General features: G+C 50.5%; 5 protein-coding genes across 5 annotated transcripts; all 5 read right to left on the bottom strand.

Moving 5' to 3' along the window:
* Positions 1 to 1575: 1575 nt before the first annotated feature.
* On the bottom strand, positions 1576 to 3126 carry GLRG_05973 (SNARE domain-containing protein; the record flags this gene model as incomplete). The annotated part of the gene is made up of 4 exons (XM_008096658.1): positions 1576 to 1886; positions 2033 to 2812; positions 2886 to 3022; positions 3113 to 3126. The coding sequence occupies 4 exons, from the start codon at positions 3124 to 3126 to the stop codon at positions 1576 to 1578; spliced, it is 1242 nt and encodes a 413-aa protein (XP_008094849.1).
* A 5238-nt stretch (positions 3127 to 8364) lies between these two features.
* On the bottom strand, positions 8365 to 9446 carry GLRG_05974 (memo-like protein; the record flags this gene model as incomplete). The annotated part of the gene is made up of 2 exons (XM_008096659.1): positions 8365 to 9181; positions 9286 to 9446. 2 exons carry the CDS (start codon positions 9444 to 9446, stop codon positions 8365 to 8367), a joined length of 978 nt encoding a protein of 325 aa, XP_008094850.1.
* A 421-nt stretch (positions 9447 to 9867) lies between these two features.
* On the bottom strand, positions 9868 to 12146 carry GLRG_05975 (uncharacterized protein; the record flags this gene model as incomplete). Its single annotated transcript, XM_008096660.1, has 4 exons — positions 9868 to 10900; positions 11004 to 11092; positions 11144 to 11657; positions 11719 to 12146. 4 exons carry the CDS (start codon positions 12144 to 12146, stop codon positions 9868 to 9870), a joined length of 2064 nt encoding a protein of 687 aa, XP_008094851.1.
* Positions 12147 to 12512: 366 nt separating this feature from the next.
* On the bottom strand, positions 12513 to 13046 carry GLRG_05976 (uncharacterized protein; the record flags this gene model as incomplete). The annotated part of the gene is made up of 3 exons (XM_008096661.1): positions 12513 to 12763; positions 12798 to 12955; positions 12994 to 13046. 3 exons carry the CDS (start codon positions 13044 to 13046, stop codon positions 12513 to 12515), a joined length of 462 nt encoding a protein of 153 aa, XP_008094852.1.
* A 2388-nt stretch (positions 13047 to 15434) lies between these two features.
* On the bottom strand, positions 15435 to 15884 carry GLRG_05977 (uncharacterized protein; the record flags this gene model as incomplete). Its single annotated transcript, XM_008096662.1, has 1 exon — positions 15435 to 15884. One exon carries the CDS (start codon positions 15882 to 15884, stop codon positions 15435 to 15437), a length of 450 nt encoding a protein of 149 aa, XP_008094853.1.
* Positions 15885 to 19437: the final 3553 nt, after the last annotated feature.

A 19437-nucleotide genomic window follows, 5' to 3' on the forward strand; every position in this document is an offset into this window, starting at 1 on the left:
AAATGCCGTTCACAGCTTCGGTCGCTTGATTGTATGCCACGTGGATCAGATGACGTTGTCCGTCGGAAGACCATTGGCGTGGTTACCAACAGACACCGAGAAGGATCATTACTCGGGGGGGGGGGGGAGGGATCAGGAGTTTTGCAGCAGCACGCTCTAGCTCAACACCGTTCCGCTTTAGTATTGACGGGTTGTTATATTGGAGTCCAAAAAAACCCGGACTATCTTCGGCGAGCATGCTGTTTCTCAGCAAACGGGACGAACCTCCCCTAAACCGCTCTTGCCTCCTTGGTGCTGGCCATCTTCGTCTTCGTCTCCCGTATTCATCGGGACATACTGCGCCGGGAGGCGCGGGCGGACGACGTGGAGGGATAGGTAGCAGGGAGGTGGTTCTACCACACCACGGCCACAGGAGGAGGAGCCTCGGCGGTGGTGGTGGTAGTAACGATGTATTGAGGAAAGGAGGAGGAAGAAAAGACACCATTATATTGTGCCGCACACGAATCGGCCAAAGTCCTTGATTACCCTGAACTAATTACTGTATTATAAAAGACGTGATCGTCTACCATGGATGCCAAGCATCCATCACACGCAGGCCGGACAAAAAGAAAAGGCAATCTCAGAACATGATCGGGGAGGATGGCTGGACTGCCCCAATTTCCCAGGCATATTTTGCCCATTATTTCCCAATGCATTTTTCACCCTGCACCTCGGAGATGTCGTTTTCACAACGGGAAACCCGTTTCCGTTGCCCGAGACCTCCCCTCATCCAGTTTTCGTCCTGACGGGTTTGCCGCCTCATCCCCCTCCGGCTGTAGAAACATGCCCTCGTCGTGGCGTAGTCAAAATTCAAGTCACGCCCGAAAGAGAGAGAGAGAGAGAGAGCAGAGATCGGGGAACTGGGACCGCCGTCGGGAATTAATAAAGACGTCGAGTTAAAAAAAAAGCTGACTATATTTGCGAGCATTCATGCCAACGCCCTACCTGATGCAACAGACGGAAAATAACAAAACGGTAGGCAGAGTAAGTTGCGTAATGCCCCGCACGCACACACACATGAGTGCTCCAACGGTATCTTCCTCCCCAGAAGGTGTGAATCCAAGTCGCACAGAAGGGGTTTGTGGGGGCACGCAATCGGCGGGGATACTTGTGTCAACAGTAGATAAAGTTCCGAATACGGGTAAACGGGAGGAGTGAGGAGGGGGGTAAAACTCCCGTTGAAGATCCCGCCCTTCCCTTTTCCTCTAGGGCCTGGGTTCCCAGGATTCATCTCTTTTGCGATTTTTTTAGGGGGCTTCATCCCCCTCCGACCAGCAAATGAGACGACGTATACCTTCCATGATCCGTCCGTCTATAGTTGTATATAAAGAAAAAGGGGGGACGAGTGGTTCGTATAATGGTGACGGTAATGAGAAATCGATCCGGACGTCAAGTCGGAGGGACAGGGTGTGTTCGCGATTTGAAGGTAAGCCTCCCTGGATGGGGGTTGAGGCAGGTGTGGTTTAAAAAGGTATGGTGGGTATTTCTTTTGTACAGGCTCGAACAACGACGTAAGAGAGATGGCACCCCGTCCTCTTAGTTTTGGACGGCGGGCATGTCGACCTTGCGGCCGAAGCGGTCGGCGACGGACATTTCTTGCGCGTTGGCGTTGGGCTCCCAGCCCGCCCCCGGCTGGACGATGCGGCGTACGACGCGGCTCGGCGTCTTGAAGGTGTGCAGGGACGTGGCGCCCGTGTCAACCGGCACTGTGAGGGAGATCTCGGGCAGCTCGAGGCCGCGAACGGCGACGGCGCGCTTGGTGGCGGCGGGCGCGGCAGCCGTTTGGCCGGGCTTGATGATGGCGAAATAGACGGCGACGATGGCGGCGATGATGACGATGATGAGGACTGTGAGGGGGCTGCGTTAGCGGGCCTGTTTCTTTTGGATTCCCCGCGTCGCAATTGCCGCAATCGCGGCAACGGAGTTAATGACAGAGAGTTCCTGCCGTAGTCGTGGCAACAACGTGAAGGAATGACCGAGTGTGTGGACTTACTGCAGATTCCCAGGCACCACCACTTCTTCTTGCGGGTCTTGCGGGCGGTCTCGACGGCGACGCCAATCTCCTGGTTGCCCTTGTCGAGGTTCTCGACGACCTCCTCGCCCTTCTGCTCGATCTGGGTGACGGCGGCCTCCTGCTGGACGACGAGGACGTCCATGTCCTGGAAGAGCTGGGCGAGCTCGACCATCTGCTGCTCAATCTTCTGGAGGGCGGCCTGGCGGTCCTGGACGGCGTTGAGGACGGCGTTGGCCTGGGCCTGGCGACCGCTCTGCATGACGGCCTGTTGGAAGATCTGGGCGCCGGCGCCGGCATCCTCAACGGCCTCGCGGACCTCGCGCTCGTCGGCGTCGGGACGGACGATGCGGTACTGGCGGGCCATCTGGTCCTGGGTGCGCTTGCGGAAAGCAGACTCGACCTGCTGGTACTGCTGGATGGCTCCCTTGAGGCGGCGGTCGACGCGGCCGACTTGGGGCGAGTTCCGGGCCGACTGGCCGTCGGGGCTGGACTTGACTGTGCGGACGCGGTCGGTGAGGGAGCGGTACATGGCCATGGTCTCGGAGGAGAGGGCGTCGAGCTGGCGGGCGGTGGAGGAGTTGGCCGAGGTATCGGCGTCAGTGAGGGAGCGCTCCTGCAGCATGCGCAGCTGGTTCAGGTTGGACTCGATCTGGTCGATGCCCTGGTCGATGGAGCGGCACTCGTTGAGGATGGCGTTGGGGTCGGATTGGCCGAAGCCGCTTGCGTTCTGGGCGAGGGATTCCATCTCGACGTTGGCGCCTGTTTCGCGGGAAAAGAAGAAGCACACCTGTCAGCACTCGGAGCGCAAACGACCGTCGCGGTCAAGCCGTACCGTATTGGTCCCTACCCATAGTTGGTCCCTGATTGTTGTATCTGTTCCCGCCGCCGTAGGGGGCTTGCTGAGGAGGGCCACCGTAGCCTCCCGAGCCTCCATCCCTCTGGTCAAAGGGGTTCTGGCGATCACCGTATCTACCCGAGTCTGTCAGTAATCCGCGTTCCGAGAGGTCGTACTCGTCGTCGTCGTGTGTCCCGTCGGCTCCGCGGGAGAGGGAAACATACCCGTACTGCGCCATGATGTTAGTTTCAACGGATAGCGGTGGTTCGATTGGTGTTTAGGTTAGACGGGTAGGAAGGGATGCCGCAAAAAAAAAAAAAAAATCGTGATAAAAGGGGGAAAAGAACTAAAAGGCACAACAATCTATCATGCAACGCAACCAGGCTGAAGCAAGTATGATGTTTGTGCGAAGAAGGTGGGTGAACCGCTGCAGGTACAAAAAATAAAATTCAAGTACAAAATAGAAAAAAGGTTGCGGGTTGGGGTATCGGGAAGGATGTAGCGGATTGGACTTTTGTTGCTGTCACTCGACTTCGAGACGTTTTGAAACTTGGAGAAGAAGGAGTGGAGAGGGGGGGATAGGATAACAACGAGTAACAGCAAGGTGTAATTGACAAGAGACAGGAGGACGACGATGACAGGGTCAGAATGCAAGGTCGGTAGGGTAGGGCAGCGCAACGTGCAGCGTGCAGGGCGAGAGAGAGAGAGAGAGGGAGGAGATGGAGAGAGAGGGACGAAACACTAGGGGTTGCGAGGGTTGGGATGAAACACTGACACTCATGTTGCTTCTGCGAAGCGCGTAGGCTTCTTCCTTGCGCGACGGTGATGCGGGCCTTGGGTACTGGTGGGCGCTCACGGGCGAAACGACTTTTGTATGTATATGTGGGTGTGGGTAACGGATTGATGAATCGTCCCAAGGTTTGTGAGCGTCGCACAGTCGACAGGCAGGCAGGTAGGAAGGAAGGGAATTGAAGCCTTTGGTTGATTTGTTGTTTTTGGCAGAAAAAGAAGCAAGCTGAGTACGGGCGAAGGAAGAGGTGGGTAAATGATCAAAAAGGGCGAAGACGGAGTAGGGAGGGGGGGCGGTTTGGCGGATGAGACGAAATCGGTAATGTTGTAATGGCGAAAGTGACGGTCACGGACACAGAACAGGCCAGGCTTGGACGACAGAAGTCTCGGGCCTCTCTTGTCTCCTACCGTAGGTACGGATACGTACTACTCCGTATAATACTACGTATCCGTATGTCGATGGTAACGGGGGCAGAGCAGGGGGGGTGGGGGAGGAACAAGGGAACCCTCCTAGTCTGTGGATGACGGTGTGGATGATGGGGAGAGAAGCGAGACGAGGCAACTGGGCCACGGAATCCACAAGACGCAGGGCGTGTCTATGGCTTGAAGCGCTTCTTTGTAGCAGAAATTCGAATTGTCTGCTGGGGACGGGGGCGCGGTGCTCGGGGTGCCCCTGGCGTGCAGAATGATCGCCGTTTAAGTGGCTTTCGAGGGCTCCAGTAAGAGAGATGATTGGAGAGGGCGTAGCGTGGTGTAGCGTAGCGTCCCTTGTGCTGGTAATAGCAACACCGAATGAAGTTGTATCTTGCCTTTTTTTTTCTTTTTTTCTTCTTCTCTTCCGTGGGACGGACGAGTCTGGGAGATTAATGGTTTGTATGTAGGAAGTGGTTGGTTGTAAGTGCGATCGATGGGAGGTTTGCTGAGTAAGGCGACGATGAAGACGACGACTACGATGATGGTGATGATGGTGATGATGATGATGATGATGATGATGATGAGTGTAGAGGTGAGATGAGATTCAGAGTGAGATCCAAGGTCTGTGATGAGATTGAGTGTGAGCCAGTGAGTGGGTGAGTGAGTGTCCGAGGTGTGGCGGCTTAGCAATGTACCAAAAGGCAAGAGACGACGGTGACAGCAGGCAGGGGCCACCGATGTAACCAAGAGGAAAGGGGAAGAAGCTCTTTCCTTCTCTCTCTCCCTCTCTTTCTTTCTCTCCTTCTTCCTCTCTACACCTGTGGTGTATATCCTTCGTCTCTCACCGCTTGAAATCTCGACTCGGATGCGCGCGCGGTTGGCGGCTGATTGGATGAGGATCGCCGACGAAGGGACCCCGAAGCTTGGGAACTTGCCTGCGTCTGTAACAGGCGGCGGCCGGTGAAGGCAAATGAAGTTGACGTCGAACGGATTCGAATAAACTCGCCGGAGATGACCTCACACTATGCAGAGACTGTGCTGTGCAGTCTGTGCTGTGCAGTCTGTGCTGTGCTGTGCAGGCTATTCTTCTCCTCACTTCCCGTCGTTATTCCGTCACGTTTGTTATTATTATTTCTTTTTTTATGAAGCTCGCTCGGGCTAAATCGTCTTTGCACTCTTGATGCGCCGTTCAGTCGATGACCTGACGAGGGGGGGCACTGTTCGCTGCCAATGCAAGGTAAGGCAAGGTAAGGCAAGGCAATGCAAGACAGAGTTGACTCAAAAGGCTAAACCTTGGGATGCTGAATGATACACCTGCAGCCCTTCGTGGCTGGTTGACGCCTCAAGACGACGCAGGCGACGAAGACGACGACGACGACGACGACAACCACAATGGCGAGGGTCGACAGGGATGCTGACGGCGGCAGTCGTGGGCCAATCGAGTCTGGATCTTCGGCTTTTTCCCCTTTCTGCACCGAAAGCGGAAGAGAGCGTATCGTTCGCGGCGTACGTGTGGGTGTGCGGGTGTGTGGGTGTGTGGGCGTGTGTGTGCGTGTTCCACAAGCTTGCGAATACCTGATACGGCCAATCAACCCGCCGCTTGATGATACAGCAGATTCGCTCTCCACCCCTTTTCCCTTTCGCTTTGGGACGGGGGCGTTTCGTGTTTCTCTCTGCTGCTACCTACACCACACTCACTATACGTGGGTGTATTTTGGGGATGCTCGTCTTTGCGCTGTTTTTTATGGATTGCACCCGATCGATCCTCCTGTTGGAGAAACGACGTCGATCAAATTCCACGTGGACCTGTCGTGAACCTCTCGGATTGGTCCCTCGGGTCAGACACAGAGGAGGAGTTGGAGGAGGAACCGGCGACGACGACGACGACGACGACGACTCGGTCTTGGATGCGAGTTTCTGTCGGTGACGCTCTTGCGAGGAACGACGCTCGCGGCAGCAAGTCTGAGCGAAGACGGCGCTTGAGCAGCGTTTAGAGTCTATTATATAGATTTGGAACGTTTGAAGGAGGGGAGGAAGAGGAGGGGAGCCTCTCGGACAAGAATTGGGCAAAGATTGCAGAGTTCTCGATCGCGCGACCGGGGAAACGGGAACCCGTGCCTCTTAAACCAAAATCACAGTGAATCGGATTGGCATCGCTCATCTCACTCGCCCACCCCCTCGCTCGTCAGCTTCCATGTCTCGGAAGCGAAGAAAGGCTAGCTAACCCCGATACACATGCGGCTGCAAGCCTCTTCCTCCTCTCCTCCTCGTACTCCGTGTCCAGTATCTCGTGGCTTCACGCCCCAAGCTTAGCTGCAGCTCCCAGCTCCCCAGCTCCAAAGCCCAGCCCGGCCGAGCCAAGATACCTTAAATAGACTAAGCCCCTGCAAGCCGTAAGCCATCGTCAGCAGGCTGGCAAGTCCGTCTGGCTGTCCGTCGTCTGCTCTCTCTGCCAGCCGAGGGACCCCCACAAAGTAAGAACTGAACAACAGCCAAGAGACAACCCGGCCATGCCGTCATTCCCGATCCCAAAGGATGTTCGGGGCATTCGGAAACCCGGCTGCCTAGCAGCTTACTATGTGTCCCATCATAAATCAGATGCCCCAGCTACCCGTCTCCTGCGAAAAGGAGCAGACCACCCACCGGGGAGAAGGGAGGAGGAGGAGAGAAGGGACAACGACGAGCTCGAATTCTGTTTTGCCAAGCGTATCCAACTCAAAAAAAAAAAAAAAAAAAAAAAGCTTCAGAAAGTCTTTTCCTCGCTCCGCCGACTACCTAGTTTTACAAACCCAATACACAGCCCCTCGCCCATCTTCCATCGCCATGCGCCACCTCGTCCCGTCCTTTGGAGCCAAATCCCCGCTCCCCCCTTCAGCTCCAGGATGGGATGTCTTCCGTCCTCCCTTGAGGGATCGCACTAGGTAATACCTACTAGACGGAGCCAACATTTTCCCCCTGCGCAATTCGATGCCCGAACACGTAGCCGGGGAGGGACCAGGCCCGTGGATTCCATCTTTCGTCATCCTCCAACGAGGAATATCCCCCCTTCCTACCCCTCCCTCGCTCGTTGGCGCAACACCCAAGCCTGTGCTCTCCCTCTCCCTCTCCCTCTCTCTCTAGGTATCTCTCTCTGCGTTCCTCACCCACATGCCATGCCATGACATGCCATGCTGCGCGGGGCGGCGGGGTGACCCCGTCCTGAAGAACGGCACCGGAATGGCTTCATGGTGAAAAGCTTTTCGCCCCTTACATTCCGAGGAGGTGTAGGCGAGTGGGCGAGAAACAAACTGCACCTGCTGCCGTCAAGACTTTCTTCGCATGGCCGTTTTGGGCGAAAGCTGACATGCAGCCACATACCAATATTGCGTACACGCATCACCGCCGCATCCCACCCCCCTCCCCTCCCCTCCCCTCATTTCATTCCATCCCCTCCTCAGCCTTGACGTCCACGGCGCCGCACCGCACAGCCGGCCCCATGGAGGGCGATAAAAAAGCCGGTAGGGGCTGTGCTGCCGAGCACGCCCAGGATCCTCCTTACCCTAGATACCAAACCCGCATCGACGCCGTTCCGGGCCCGGGGACCAGGCACAACGCGGGAGAGGGGAGAGGGGAGAGGGGAGAGGGGAAGGGGCCCTTCTTTGCCTCCGGCCGCGCTGTTTGCCGCCGCTTCAATGCCCCCTCCCCCTTCCACCCTAGCTGTCGAGAAACAGGTCCTCTTTTGCCGAGAGACGGCCGAGACGTCAACATCAGACGCGAGGAATCATGCGTACGCCGATGGACATTATTAAGCCAGTATTTGTTTTTTTTGTTTTTTTTTACTTTTTTCCGTCCGGTGACTGTTACCGGGATGCGTATGTGTGTTAGAGAAAGAAGTGTGTGTGTGTGTGTACGTGTCTTTGACCGCCAGCACACACCAGACGGGGATGATGTCAATAATTCTCAATTCCAAAGCGCCAGAAGCTCTCAAGGAAGCTTTCTCTATCCACAAACCATCACCCTGTCATGGCAAGTCAAGGTGAACCCTCCCTCCGCGTCTAAGCATCTCGGGGGAAAAGAAAACATACTCCTCCCGTTCACGTCGTCGCCCCCCCTCCCCCGTTCCAATCGCAGCCCGAATATTCGCACAGCAACACACGCACCGCATGGTAAATTTGATACATACATCCGGAAAATCTTCCACACACAGACACAGACACACGCGCCTTCCCCTCCCCTTCATGGCTGTGACAACGACGTCACGAATGATAATGGTAGAAAAGACACCGTAAACACTTTATACCACGGCGTACGCCGAGACGTAGCTCACGCTCGAGTCGCCCGGGCCCGTGACCAGGCTGCTGCGCTGGTACTGGATGAACCGGAAGCGGTGCTGCTGCTCCTGCCCCTCGCCGCCCAGCTCCTCGAGCGCCGCCATCGTGACCCCGATCGGGTGCCGCCCGCACACCGTGTTCTTGGTCTGCTTGAGGTTGTCGTAGAAGGCGCTGTGCCGGCCCGTCTTGATGGCCTCGATGGCCAGGTCGTCCACCAGCTTGACCGTCTCGTGGATCGGCGGGCCGTCCGGTGCGGACCCGTGAGGGCGAAGCTTCTGCATCTTGGTCACGTCGCCGTCGGGGCAGTACACCGTGTAGTCGAAGTGGCTGCCCCAGTGGCAGAAGTCGGAGCTCACGATGAAGGCGTTGTCCGGGTCCCGGAGGTACTCGGCCAGCCACTTGCCCACCTCCTTCTCCTCCGCCTTGTTGTTGTCGCCGACGAGGATCGGGACGAGTGTGGGGAAGTTGTCGGGGGAGCCGAACGTCTGCTGCAACCGCTTGAACAGGTACGGCAGGTGCATCTCCAGGGAGTGCTCCCGGTCCTCGTTGCGGACCGGCATGTCCTCGACGCCGTCCCGCCGGCGGATCGCGTCCGTGGTCTCCTCGTCGATTCGCAGCTCGCCCCAAGGTGTACCGTATTTCTTGTAAGTGGTGACGGCACAGCCTCGCAGATAGTACGTGTGCGACGGGCCGAGGAGGAAGACGCGCTTGGCCTTGCTGAGGTCGAGGGCCTTGTAGGCCCAGGCGGCGGTCGCGCCCGAGTAGGAGTAGCCTGCGTGGCTGTTCACGTCGCCAATGTCAGCATGGGAAGGCTTGCTTTCTTGTCATGTCACAATTCCGCTACGGAGGCGAGCTGGAGAGAGAAGAAGACTGGGAAGACTGACGGGGCGATGATGACGCGGGCGCCAGGGATGGGAAGCCCTTGGCCGTCGATCTGGTCCGGGACGTCGGCGAGGAACTCATCAAGCTGCTTGGCGAGTCTGTCCGCGTCGCCTAGGTACCACTCGCCCTGCTTGCCGGGTGGGCGGGTGTCTCTGGGCGCCATTCTTTCGGGGGGAGGGGGGTTCGTAGAACGAGGTAAGAAGCTGTTACAAAGCGACACAGTTCGAGCACACGGAGATTAAGAGCAGGAGAGGGCTGGGAGAGGGAAGGTTCTTCTTTTTGTTTTTGATTCTTTCCAATATGGTTCGAGCTTGAGCTGGTTGAGAGTGCCCCGCACCAGGCGCGGTGAGAGCGATGACGAAGCGCGGGGAGGAAGCTCCTGGACGTTGCTGTGGGGTGGGGTTGCATATGGTGGGGCCGGCTTAGTCGCCCGGCCTGCCCCGTGATCGCCCGGCTTTAGCGCCGTGTCGTACCGGCGGCTAAGTCAATGTTTCCCTTGTTTTTTCAACGGGCTTACGAGCACCTATGAAAGACATTCATTTTATGGGAAAGGAAATGGCTTCAGTGGTTGGTTAGGCCGTTCCCTAATCGACCCAGCTACCAGGCATGGCGACCCGCGGCGCCTCTACAACCCTCCAGAACTCGCCGGCAAACGCCTCGGATTCGACGAGCCACCGCACTCGCCAATCGTCCACCTCCGGGCCATAATCGAGCGCGATTATGCGTATGGGATTCCAGTAGCGGTCACTCTTGTCGAAGGTCCTATCCACGTTCATCATCCATGAATCTTTGCTCGCCTCCTGCAGCTCGTTCCGCACCACCCTGCGGGAAGCGTTGATGGCGTCGCTATCGAATGCGCCTTTTACTTCGGGACACGTGAATTTCTGTACGAGTGCCTCTTGTCTGCCGTACTGGAGCAAGTCGACCCCGGCAGACTGCAAGTCTCCCAGCCACTGCTTGAGTACGGCTTGGAAGATGGATTCCCATTCCGACAAGCGGACCTCTGGGCTCAAGCGACATAGGGCGCCGCCGAGGAGGGAGACAAGGGGCGTGGACCTCCAGACTGGAACGAAAAACCAGCCCCACGGGACCACCGTCTCGACGTGACACAAGCTGTTGACTTCGGGGGCCGCCCGGACCGTGTCGACGATGAGGTCGCTCCAATACTCGGTATACGAACGCGCCCTAAACGCGCGTGGGTCATACTGTAACTCATCCGCCATCCTCTTCCCCACGGCGATCGCGGCTGAGTGCAGCAGCGAGAACCCTTGCCTCTCAGACTCCTCTACGTCGCCTCTGGTAATCTCCATGTCTATAGACAAGAGAGACCGGTAGGTCCGGGGGTCGTGCGCGACGAAGGAGGCGAGCCGCACCGCCTCGGCGCGGTCTCGGAGGGGCAGGCCGTGGTAGTCACGCAGGAATTGGGTCTGATACACGCGGATGAAGTCGTCGCCGGCGGAATACTCTGCGACGTAGGCAAAGAGGCGCTCAACGGTCAGGGTCGAGGCGCCGTAGGCGGCGGTGCGGAAGAGGGTGATGAGGGCTTGGTGGGTTGCGTCTGCGGCGGTGGGAGAGGTGAAGTTGTTGCGGGAAGTTACTATGGCGTCGATAGGGTTGCTGAAATCGAATGACATTAGGCATGTCAAATATCCAGGGTCAAGGGAAGAGCGTGTGTATATGTGGTGTTGTGCCTCAAAGTGGGTTCGGTGAGGTGACTTACCGGCCATGGAGTTCTCGTTCGTCGTCAGCGGGAACGCCTTGCTGGATGAGGGCTTGGCAGACTTCCAACCTGTCCTCTTTCGCAGCCAACTAGAGACGGTTTAGTCATTTGCAGTCGTGGACAGGTAAATCAGAGCTCACGTATAAGAGCGAACGGCCAAGTTCGTTTCTATCAAAGGGCGTCGCCTGTCCCGTCTTAAAGAGCTTCATCAATTCCGCCAAGTCTCCCTTCTCAGCAGCTTTGAAGGCAGGAGACGACCTCGGCCTGATGTTATAAGTGTGGAAACAGTACTGCCACCCGGTCCATCGAAGCTCCCTCACACGTTGAGACCAAGGCATTTGCACCGAGGCAGTCCATCCGTTGTCTGCCTTGGAGCGACGGAAGGAGTAGCGCCCAAAGACAGAAGCTTCGAAGCTTGAAGGCCAGGCGATAAGTCCATTCGGCTGTCGTATTGGTTTACTTTCTTTTGTTTGTTTACTTGTATCGAAGTCGACGGGCTTCAAATCAATGGCGGATAACTCCTCGACCTTTATCATGCTGACAACCGCTTGAGCCGTTTTCTTCACCATGTCATCCTGGCATGCCATACTGTATTCTCTAACACGCGCAGAGGTTTCGTTAATTATAGAGCGTTCCGACAAGTCGCTCTTAGCCCTTTGCATCATAAAGGTTAGCAAACGGCGGCAAACCTCGCAAGGCAAGAAGGCCAACTCACATATGGAAGCACGTAATGGCCAACTGCACCGACTCCATCGCCCACGCAAGCTCACTCTCCAACATCGACATCTCCTCCTTCTTCAGAGTGATGATCTTGAATGAGTTTACACGTCGCCTGAAGTTGCCCTTGGGAGCTTGGATCTTGCCCTCAAGCTTCTCAATGTGCGATCTCAACGTCGCCTCAGCCTCCCTCGCGTAGGCGATGGATTGCCGGGCAGTCGGATGGACGCACATGTCTGGGTGCTTCGTGAATTCGGTCTCGATCTGGCGCAGGATCGGCTCGAGGGACCTGAGCCTCTTGATCCGGGCCTTGAGGTCGTCGGGGAGCTGCTTTACTTGTTCCCATAGTTGAATGGCTTTGAGGATTGCTTTGCCGGTGCCAACGCCGGCTTGGATGAAGGCGATACCGCTTGCCGCAATTTCCATATCGAGCGAATATCTGCATGCAAAAGTCTACAATGTTTCACTTGTTGCCAAAGTAAACCGGCGAGGACGAGTCTAATCGTCTGACGCCAAGGAAGAGTCGACCCGAGGGAAAGACAAGGTTCGCAACAGCAGGAGACAATCAACAGAACTCCAGTCTTTCCAAAAGACACAATCGCTCATCTCAGAGGGGTAAGCATTCCATTCTGCCCTGCCATTCTCCAGCGGCGCAGTCGTTGGAGTTGTAACGGACCGGGCCTGCTGCCTCGGCGGCAAGCTGCATATCGTGCATGGGTTGTAGCCACTCCATGCCAGGGTATACATACGAGCAGGGCAAACTTGTGACCCAACCAACACAGCTTGGCAGCATCAGTTGGCTGGCAGCCAATAGGGGTCGCTTCCCGGATGCTCGTTGTCCACCATCTGCATCCTCGACTTCCGCATCCGCAGTAAGCTCCGGACATGCCTGCGCGAGGTGGCTAGGGCATCGGCGTCGAAAACGCCCTTGACATCGAGCGCCGTAAACTTGATCTTGAGCGCCTCGGCCCTGCCATACTGCAGGAGGTCGATGTCGGAGTCTCTGAGGTCTTGCAGCCATGGTTTAGCACGCCTCGGAAAACCTGCCGTAAGCTCCAATACACATTAGCACCATACCCAACGCCACATCCAAACTCATCTCGAGCTTTTCCAAATCGCCCTTCCTCAACTCCTCCCACGCAAGTCTCACCTTCCTCCTCGTCCGACTCTGTAAGTTTTGCTGCGGCGTCCTCTGGAGGCTGGACTGTAAATCCCTCACCATCTCGTCCACGACTCTGCGCGCCTTGTCAGCGTAGACGACGCACGTCCTCACGTGCTCAGTTGGTCAAGGACTATGCCGCTCGCAACGGCGCCGATGACTTCCATGAGGGGAAACGCTTCAACATGAGAAAGTCTAGAGAGCCGGCAAACCCGCAGGGAGTCATGGATGGGGTGACTTGTCGAAGCTGTCTGGATGAGGAAAACAATGGAGATGGAAGAGGCAAGCAAGGGAATATTTTCCCGTAACCTCGTGGGACTGCCAGCAGACAGCCAGCAAGCCCCGAATGTTCAAGAGCGATTAAGAATACCTGAAGAATCGGCCCATCGACCCCTGTCACACAGCCCCGCGGCACAGCATCGCGGACGGAACAGGCCTGGAGTCTCGGCGGCAAACTGCATGTTGTTGCATGGGTTGTGGCCACTCAGGGCCGGGGCTCCAGGAGCAGCCGGACTGGCAATCCAACCAACAGGATCCTGATGTGCCGCTCGGGAGAGATGCAGCTTGCGTCACCGCAATCGACTGTGCCATAAGCGAAAAGCTCTTGAAATGACCACTTAATTGGGTCTAGAGTTGAGTCTGTAGATAACGATACGGTGCGACGAAAACTGGGTGACGGGGTAGAATTTATCGTGATCATAGCTGTCTATCACTGTTGATTGGAGTGACCCAAACTAAATATAGTGGCTAGACCGGGGGCCGAATTTTGCGATACTCGGACCAAATCAATGGCGTGGTTTCCTCCCTCTCCCACATCTCGAGCCTGCGATCTTCTTCCTCTTCCAAATCATCCAAATCCCAAGGTTCGTCCACCCAGCTCCCCGGCATTTTGAATTCCCGACTTTCGACTAGATTCCAGAACTCCTCTACATACTCTTCGTACTCAAAAGTCCACCAGAGTCTCCACTGTTCCGGCCGAGCGCCATAATAGGTGAAACCAACGAAGAAGAGCCGAGCTGCTGTTGGAGAACTGAACCGCAGAAAGAATCGCCGTCTATAGTGCATGGAACCCTCATCGTATAGTTGTCTCTCCTTGAGTCCATAACTCAAAAGGTCAACACCGCAATCGGACAACATCGCGATCCAAGCGGCGAATACCGACTCCAACCCTTTCATCACAAGTTGCCTCCCACGTCGCGACGTGTCCCCCCAAATCAAGGAACTCGAACCTAATCGAAATATTGAAAGGAGCAAAGACCACATAAAACAAGATAATGGAGAGGTTTCAACCCATCCATAACCATAGAGCCAAACATTCTGGAGGCGATGCAAGCTTGTAGGATCTTGGCGAATAGAGGTCTCAATGAGTTTGTTCCACTCCTTCTCCTGCTCAAGCCTTTGTTCACCATCCGGGCGTTTCTCCCACCTCTTCAATCTTGATGAGAAAAATAAGGTAAATGAATGAAGAAGTGAACAACCTTCCTTCACAGAAAGATCGATGATTTCAGCAGTAAGCTCTCCAATCTCGGGAATGATCTGTTTGATATCATCTAGGCTCCAGCACCTACTACTCTCTGCCAAATACCTCAGGTGTCGAAGTCTTTTCTCAATCGACAATGAAGTGTAACTTAAATCATTACGGTTGAGAAAAGCCCGAAAAGCAGGGTAACTGGCACCGCTGCTGAGTAGTATCTGGCTTGTATCCTCATGTTAGAGAACATCGTCTAGACCGTAATCTGCGAAAAGCTCGAGGAACTGAAGGTCTCGAGGTCCAGAACCGGGAGCGTTCAACATATCTAGATGAAGAAATAAGATAGGCACACTAATGTAGAGTATATATTAGATCTTGTTCTTTATGTTTCACTCGTACAAACTAACCTGGTCCTTGTGCTTGGTGGCTCGCTCACGTACCCACCAAGACCTCGTTCTAGAAGCAGTTTTGTCGTTGTGAAACTGTAATACATCACACCAAGCTTGATGATGGGATCATAAATTAGCCAACCTGAGTTAAAGGTTCTTTTTCAGTTCGGTATACTCACCTTAAGCAAACTAAAACCAAACTGATTGCGTGTATGAAGATCTTATGCGCATCCAAGCATCTAAAGAAGCCAAGATAATCGTCCCTTTGAGCACTCTTATACAACTCTCTGGGAAAATCTTCAATCACTTCGTATGTGCTCAGATTCAACTGCCACCCTTGAAAGCTCCTTTGTGCTATTATTGAGTACAAAGATCCACTGAGCCAAGTTGGAGTGAGAACGGAGAACTGGAAACTGGAGTTGGCACCAAAACCAAAGCGGAAGGCGGGTAAAAAAAGAGTTTGAGTATGGCATGGCAACGACGTTTGCTACAGTAGAGTGAGCATAACTGGGCTTTCTCCTTTTGATGCTGTTTTGCTTTTCTTCGTCCACCCCGAATGAATCGCTATTCCCGATCAGTGATTGACCTGGGATTTTGGTTGATCTTGGCTGCTCTTGTAGGAAGGTTGTGCAAAAGGTTGACATTGCTCTGCAACTACTGTTAGAAACGTATGTGATGAGCACTCTAAATTGCACTTACACCAAGTACTGTGTCTGTGTTATCGAAAAAAGATACAGTGCCGAGTCGAGGCTTTTTTCCAGAGTATTCCATTCGTCCTTTCGAAGGAGCACTTTGGTCGATGCAAACTTCCGCTTGAAGCCCTGTTGGTCAGCATTGACTTTGGCCTGCAAGTGGTCGACCATCTCTTGGACGTCGTTCAGCGCACATTGGGCTTTGGCGATGTGCTTCTGCAAGCGAGCCATATCGTAAACTGCTTTGGGGAGCTGATTTTGGGCTATTTGACTTTCGGTATCGTCGAGAAACTCTTCGAGGTCTTTGATCCATTCAGTTTTCTCCAGAAGCATGACCGGGACTTCCTTGACTTCCTTCCAGAGTCGCATGAGCTTGAACGAGGCACTGCCGACCTTGGTTGTCATATCGACGACGACGATGATGCTTGTCGCCAAGCCGAGTGCTTCCGCCATTTTGATTCGTCTGTCCGTCTGCATCGCCACAATATGGTTGTGGCTATAGCTGACAGGCGCCCAATCTTCGGCCAACACGACAACTGATGTGTGCCCGGCGGAGAGCCTCATCAGGCGCGACGGAGATGGGGAACACTAGGCAGATTGGTCCGCCAAGGCAGGCTGGTACGAGGAGTATTTTGCGTATAAGTGGCTTACTGTGAAGCCTGCATTTTATCCCTCGTATGGAGAACTCCTGTCGCAGCTGGCTGGCCCATAGCTGGCACGGTCGAAGGCCAACATCGGAAGCACGTTGAGCTATGGCAATAGTAGTTTTGAAAGTGCAAGTGGATGGTGGAAAGTGAAATTTTGATATCTATTAATTGTCTCGATGATGGCCACAGGACTTGGAAAATACCCAGGACGGCGAACAAACTAGTCTTATAAAGTATCTACCTCGTACAAAGGAGACATCCCCAGCCTGGCAGTTGGGACAAGGATCGCAGTGCGCACCCGCACAAAGACCGACGTACTAATGATATAATATAAAGGCGTAAACGTCCCTGTTTAGTACGGATGTTAAGCCATTATTTACTTGTTGTAGAGGCACTGTTTAGGTAGGAAAGATCATAGGGAAAACGGCTTAACTATCTACAGTGTAGAGATAGGTGATCTAGCCTAAAGAAATACGTATTCTTTAAGTAGGTCAGCTACGTAAAGACAAGGCTTAGTTTAGAATAACTATTTCTCTAGTCTAGAGAAATCAGCTAACTAGAGCTAGATACGCGTAATATATATAAGGGTATTATAACACACCCCCCTAGGCATAATTAACTATCTATAGATTATTATATGCCTAAAAACTACTAGATATAAAAAAGATTACTACTAAGTAAATAAAGTAAAGTGTATATAACGCTTTATAAAGCCTAGTTATAAAATATAACTATTATATAAAGGAAATACTATATAAGCCTTTATTAAGGGGGATAAATTACTATATTTATCCCTATTTTTATACCCCTAGCTATATAAATTATTAAGTAAAATAGTAGCCCCTAATTAGCTAAGAAATAACTATTTAACTACCCTCCTGCCTTATTATTATCTAACTTTTTACTAAGTAAAGGTTAGGCTTTTTTTTTATTATTATTAATAATAATAACTATATATATTACTATATCTTTTTTATTTTATTTTATAGTTATAACTTACTATAATTACTTATTATAAGCTAAGTAATTTATAATACTAATTATTTTAAATAAATACTTACTAAAAAAAATAAAAAGGCTATATATATTTATACTACTATAGTATATATAGTAGCGCTTAAATATTACACTAAGTAATATAAGGTAGTAAAGAAGAGTAATAGCCCTTTTAATACTCTAGATCACTAGCCTATAGTCCCCCCCCTTAATATAGGTAGTCTACTATTATCTTACCTCTATATTACTAAGTAATACTAATATCTAATACTAGTATAACTAAGATAAAGTCTATAAAGGTAATAAGGTCTTTAATAACCTTATTATAAGTATAAATAGGAAGAATAAAAAAGGGGATAGCTTATAAGCCTCTAATACTAACACCCCCCTCTCCCCTTATGCCCTAGCTATAGCTATAGCTAGGGGCTAGGCTATACTATAAGAGTTCCTCTAGCGTAACGCTAAAGGTACGTTACTACCTACTATTTACTAAGTAACCTATTACTAACTTATTTATATAGCGTAAGCTGCCTTTAAGGTAGAAGAAGAGGAAAAAGCTAAAAGAGGTAGTTAGGCTAGGACCCCTAAGCCTACCCTAAGGAGGGTTAAGTGTATAAGGTGTGTTATAAGTACACTTTATAGTAACTCCTTAAGGTAGTATAAGCTAGTAGCTAGGAGCTAATCTTATAAATATTAACGTTACGCCTTAAGTAAGGTGCTAAATATTATTATATATAAGGGATTAAAGCTTTATTACCTAGTAGGGGAGTTCTTAGCTATAAAGCGTAGTAACGTTACTCCTAATATATATTTTTATATACTAACTTATTATAGCTAGCTACTAACTTATACTTAGGTCCTTAGTTATATAACTACTAGGTTATATAGCTATATTATATTTAAAAGAACCTTTCTCTAGGGGGACCTTTATATTAGTATATAAAAAATTAATAAGGTAGTGTTAGTACTACTTACCCCTTAGAGAGTCCTTAGACCCTTTAATAGTAAATCTAGTAAAAATATATTAGTTATTATAAGTACGTTTAGTAATACCCCCTCTAGTATAGCTATTATTACTATAAATAAAGGTTAATAAGCTACTATTTACTTTATAATTAATACCCTTATTAGTGCTATTCTCCTTATAAAGTAGATACTTATATACTATATCTTTATAGACTAGTATATAAAATCTTTTAGGAGGTAATAATAGTAAAAAAATAACTTTATTTTAAGGCTTCTAGTTAGAAGTAATAGGCCTATAGGCTAGAAAAAGGTTTTAGAACAGCCTATAGGTAATAAATAGGAATTTAAATAGCCTTTAGGTATTTATTTTTTACTAACCTTTTTTCCTAAGCGTATATAAGTATTATTTATATATCTTAGAGATTAAGTAGTAATCTAAACTATTTAAACTTACTATATATAAGACTTTTTATAAGCCTATTTACTAGTATATTATTTATAAGTATATATATAATATTAAATAACCTTTTTATATATTCTTATTAAAGCTATATATTTTAGATATTAATATACTATAAGTAAGTTAAAATACACTTTTTTTTACTAATTACTAAGTAAATTATTTAACTATTATTATAATTAATCTTTTATATATTACTAAGCTCTAACTATATATTATAAAACAGTTACTTTATTACTATTACCTTTTTTACTATAAGCTTAAGGCTAAGAAGCTCTACCTCTATAGTTAATATTATAACTATACTTTACTAAGCAGCCTTCTACTAAACTAGCCCCTTAAAGAGCAAGATAATATATCTTTAAGATAATCTTTACGTCTCTTTATTATTTATAAATAAGGCGTTACTTATAATTACTAAGGCCTAGGCACCCCCTAAGGTGCTATAATAAATTAAGAGATATATAGTGTAGTAGAGGTATTAAATAACTTAGTTAGTAGCCTAATTATACTATTACACTAGATTTATAAGGAAGTATAATAGTAAGGTATAAGTGTATATAACGTTAGGTTATATTATAATAGCTATATAAAGGATTAAGCTAATCTTCTCTTAGAAACACCTTACCTTACTTAGTATTACTTAAGATTTATTCTTTTTAAACGTTATAGTTAGGAGTAAAATTAGTAGTACTATTATATTAACTAGGTTAAATTTCCTAGCTACTTACTTAATATATTAATTATAAGCTAAATAGATCTTTTACTTTAGGTAGTTATATAAGATTTATATTTCTAAATACTACTTAGCTAGGCCTTAGTCTTTTACCTTATAAGTTACTTTAATACTATTAATAATTACCTAGGCCTTAGCCTTATTTAATTTATAAAATAATATAAGTATATTATCTATATAGAAAATAACTAGGACCTTTTT

This window comes from Colletotrichum graminicola (genome assembly GCF_000149035.1).
Source record: "Colletotrichum graminicola M1.001 genomic scaffold supercont1.21, whole genome shotgun sequence".
Lineage (NCBI taxonomy): Eukaryota > Fungi > Ascomycota > Sordariomycetes > Glomerellales > Glomerellaceae > Colletotrichum > Colletotrichum graminicola.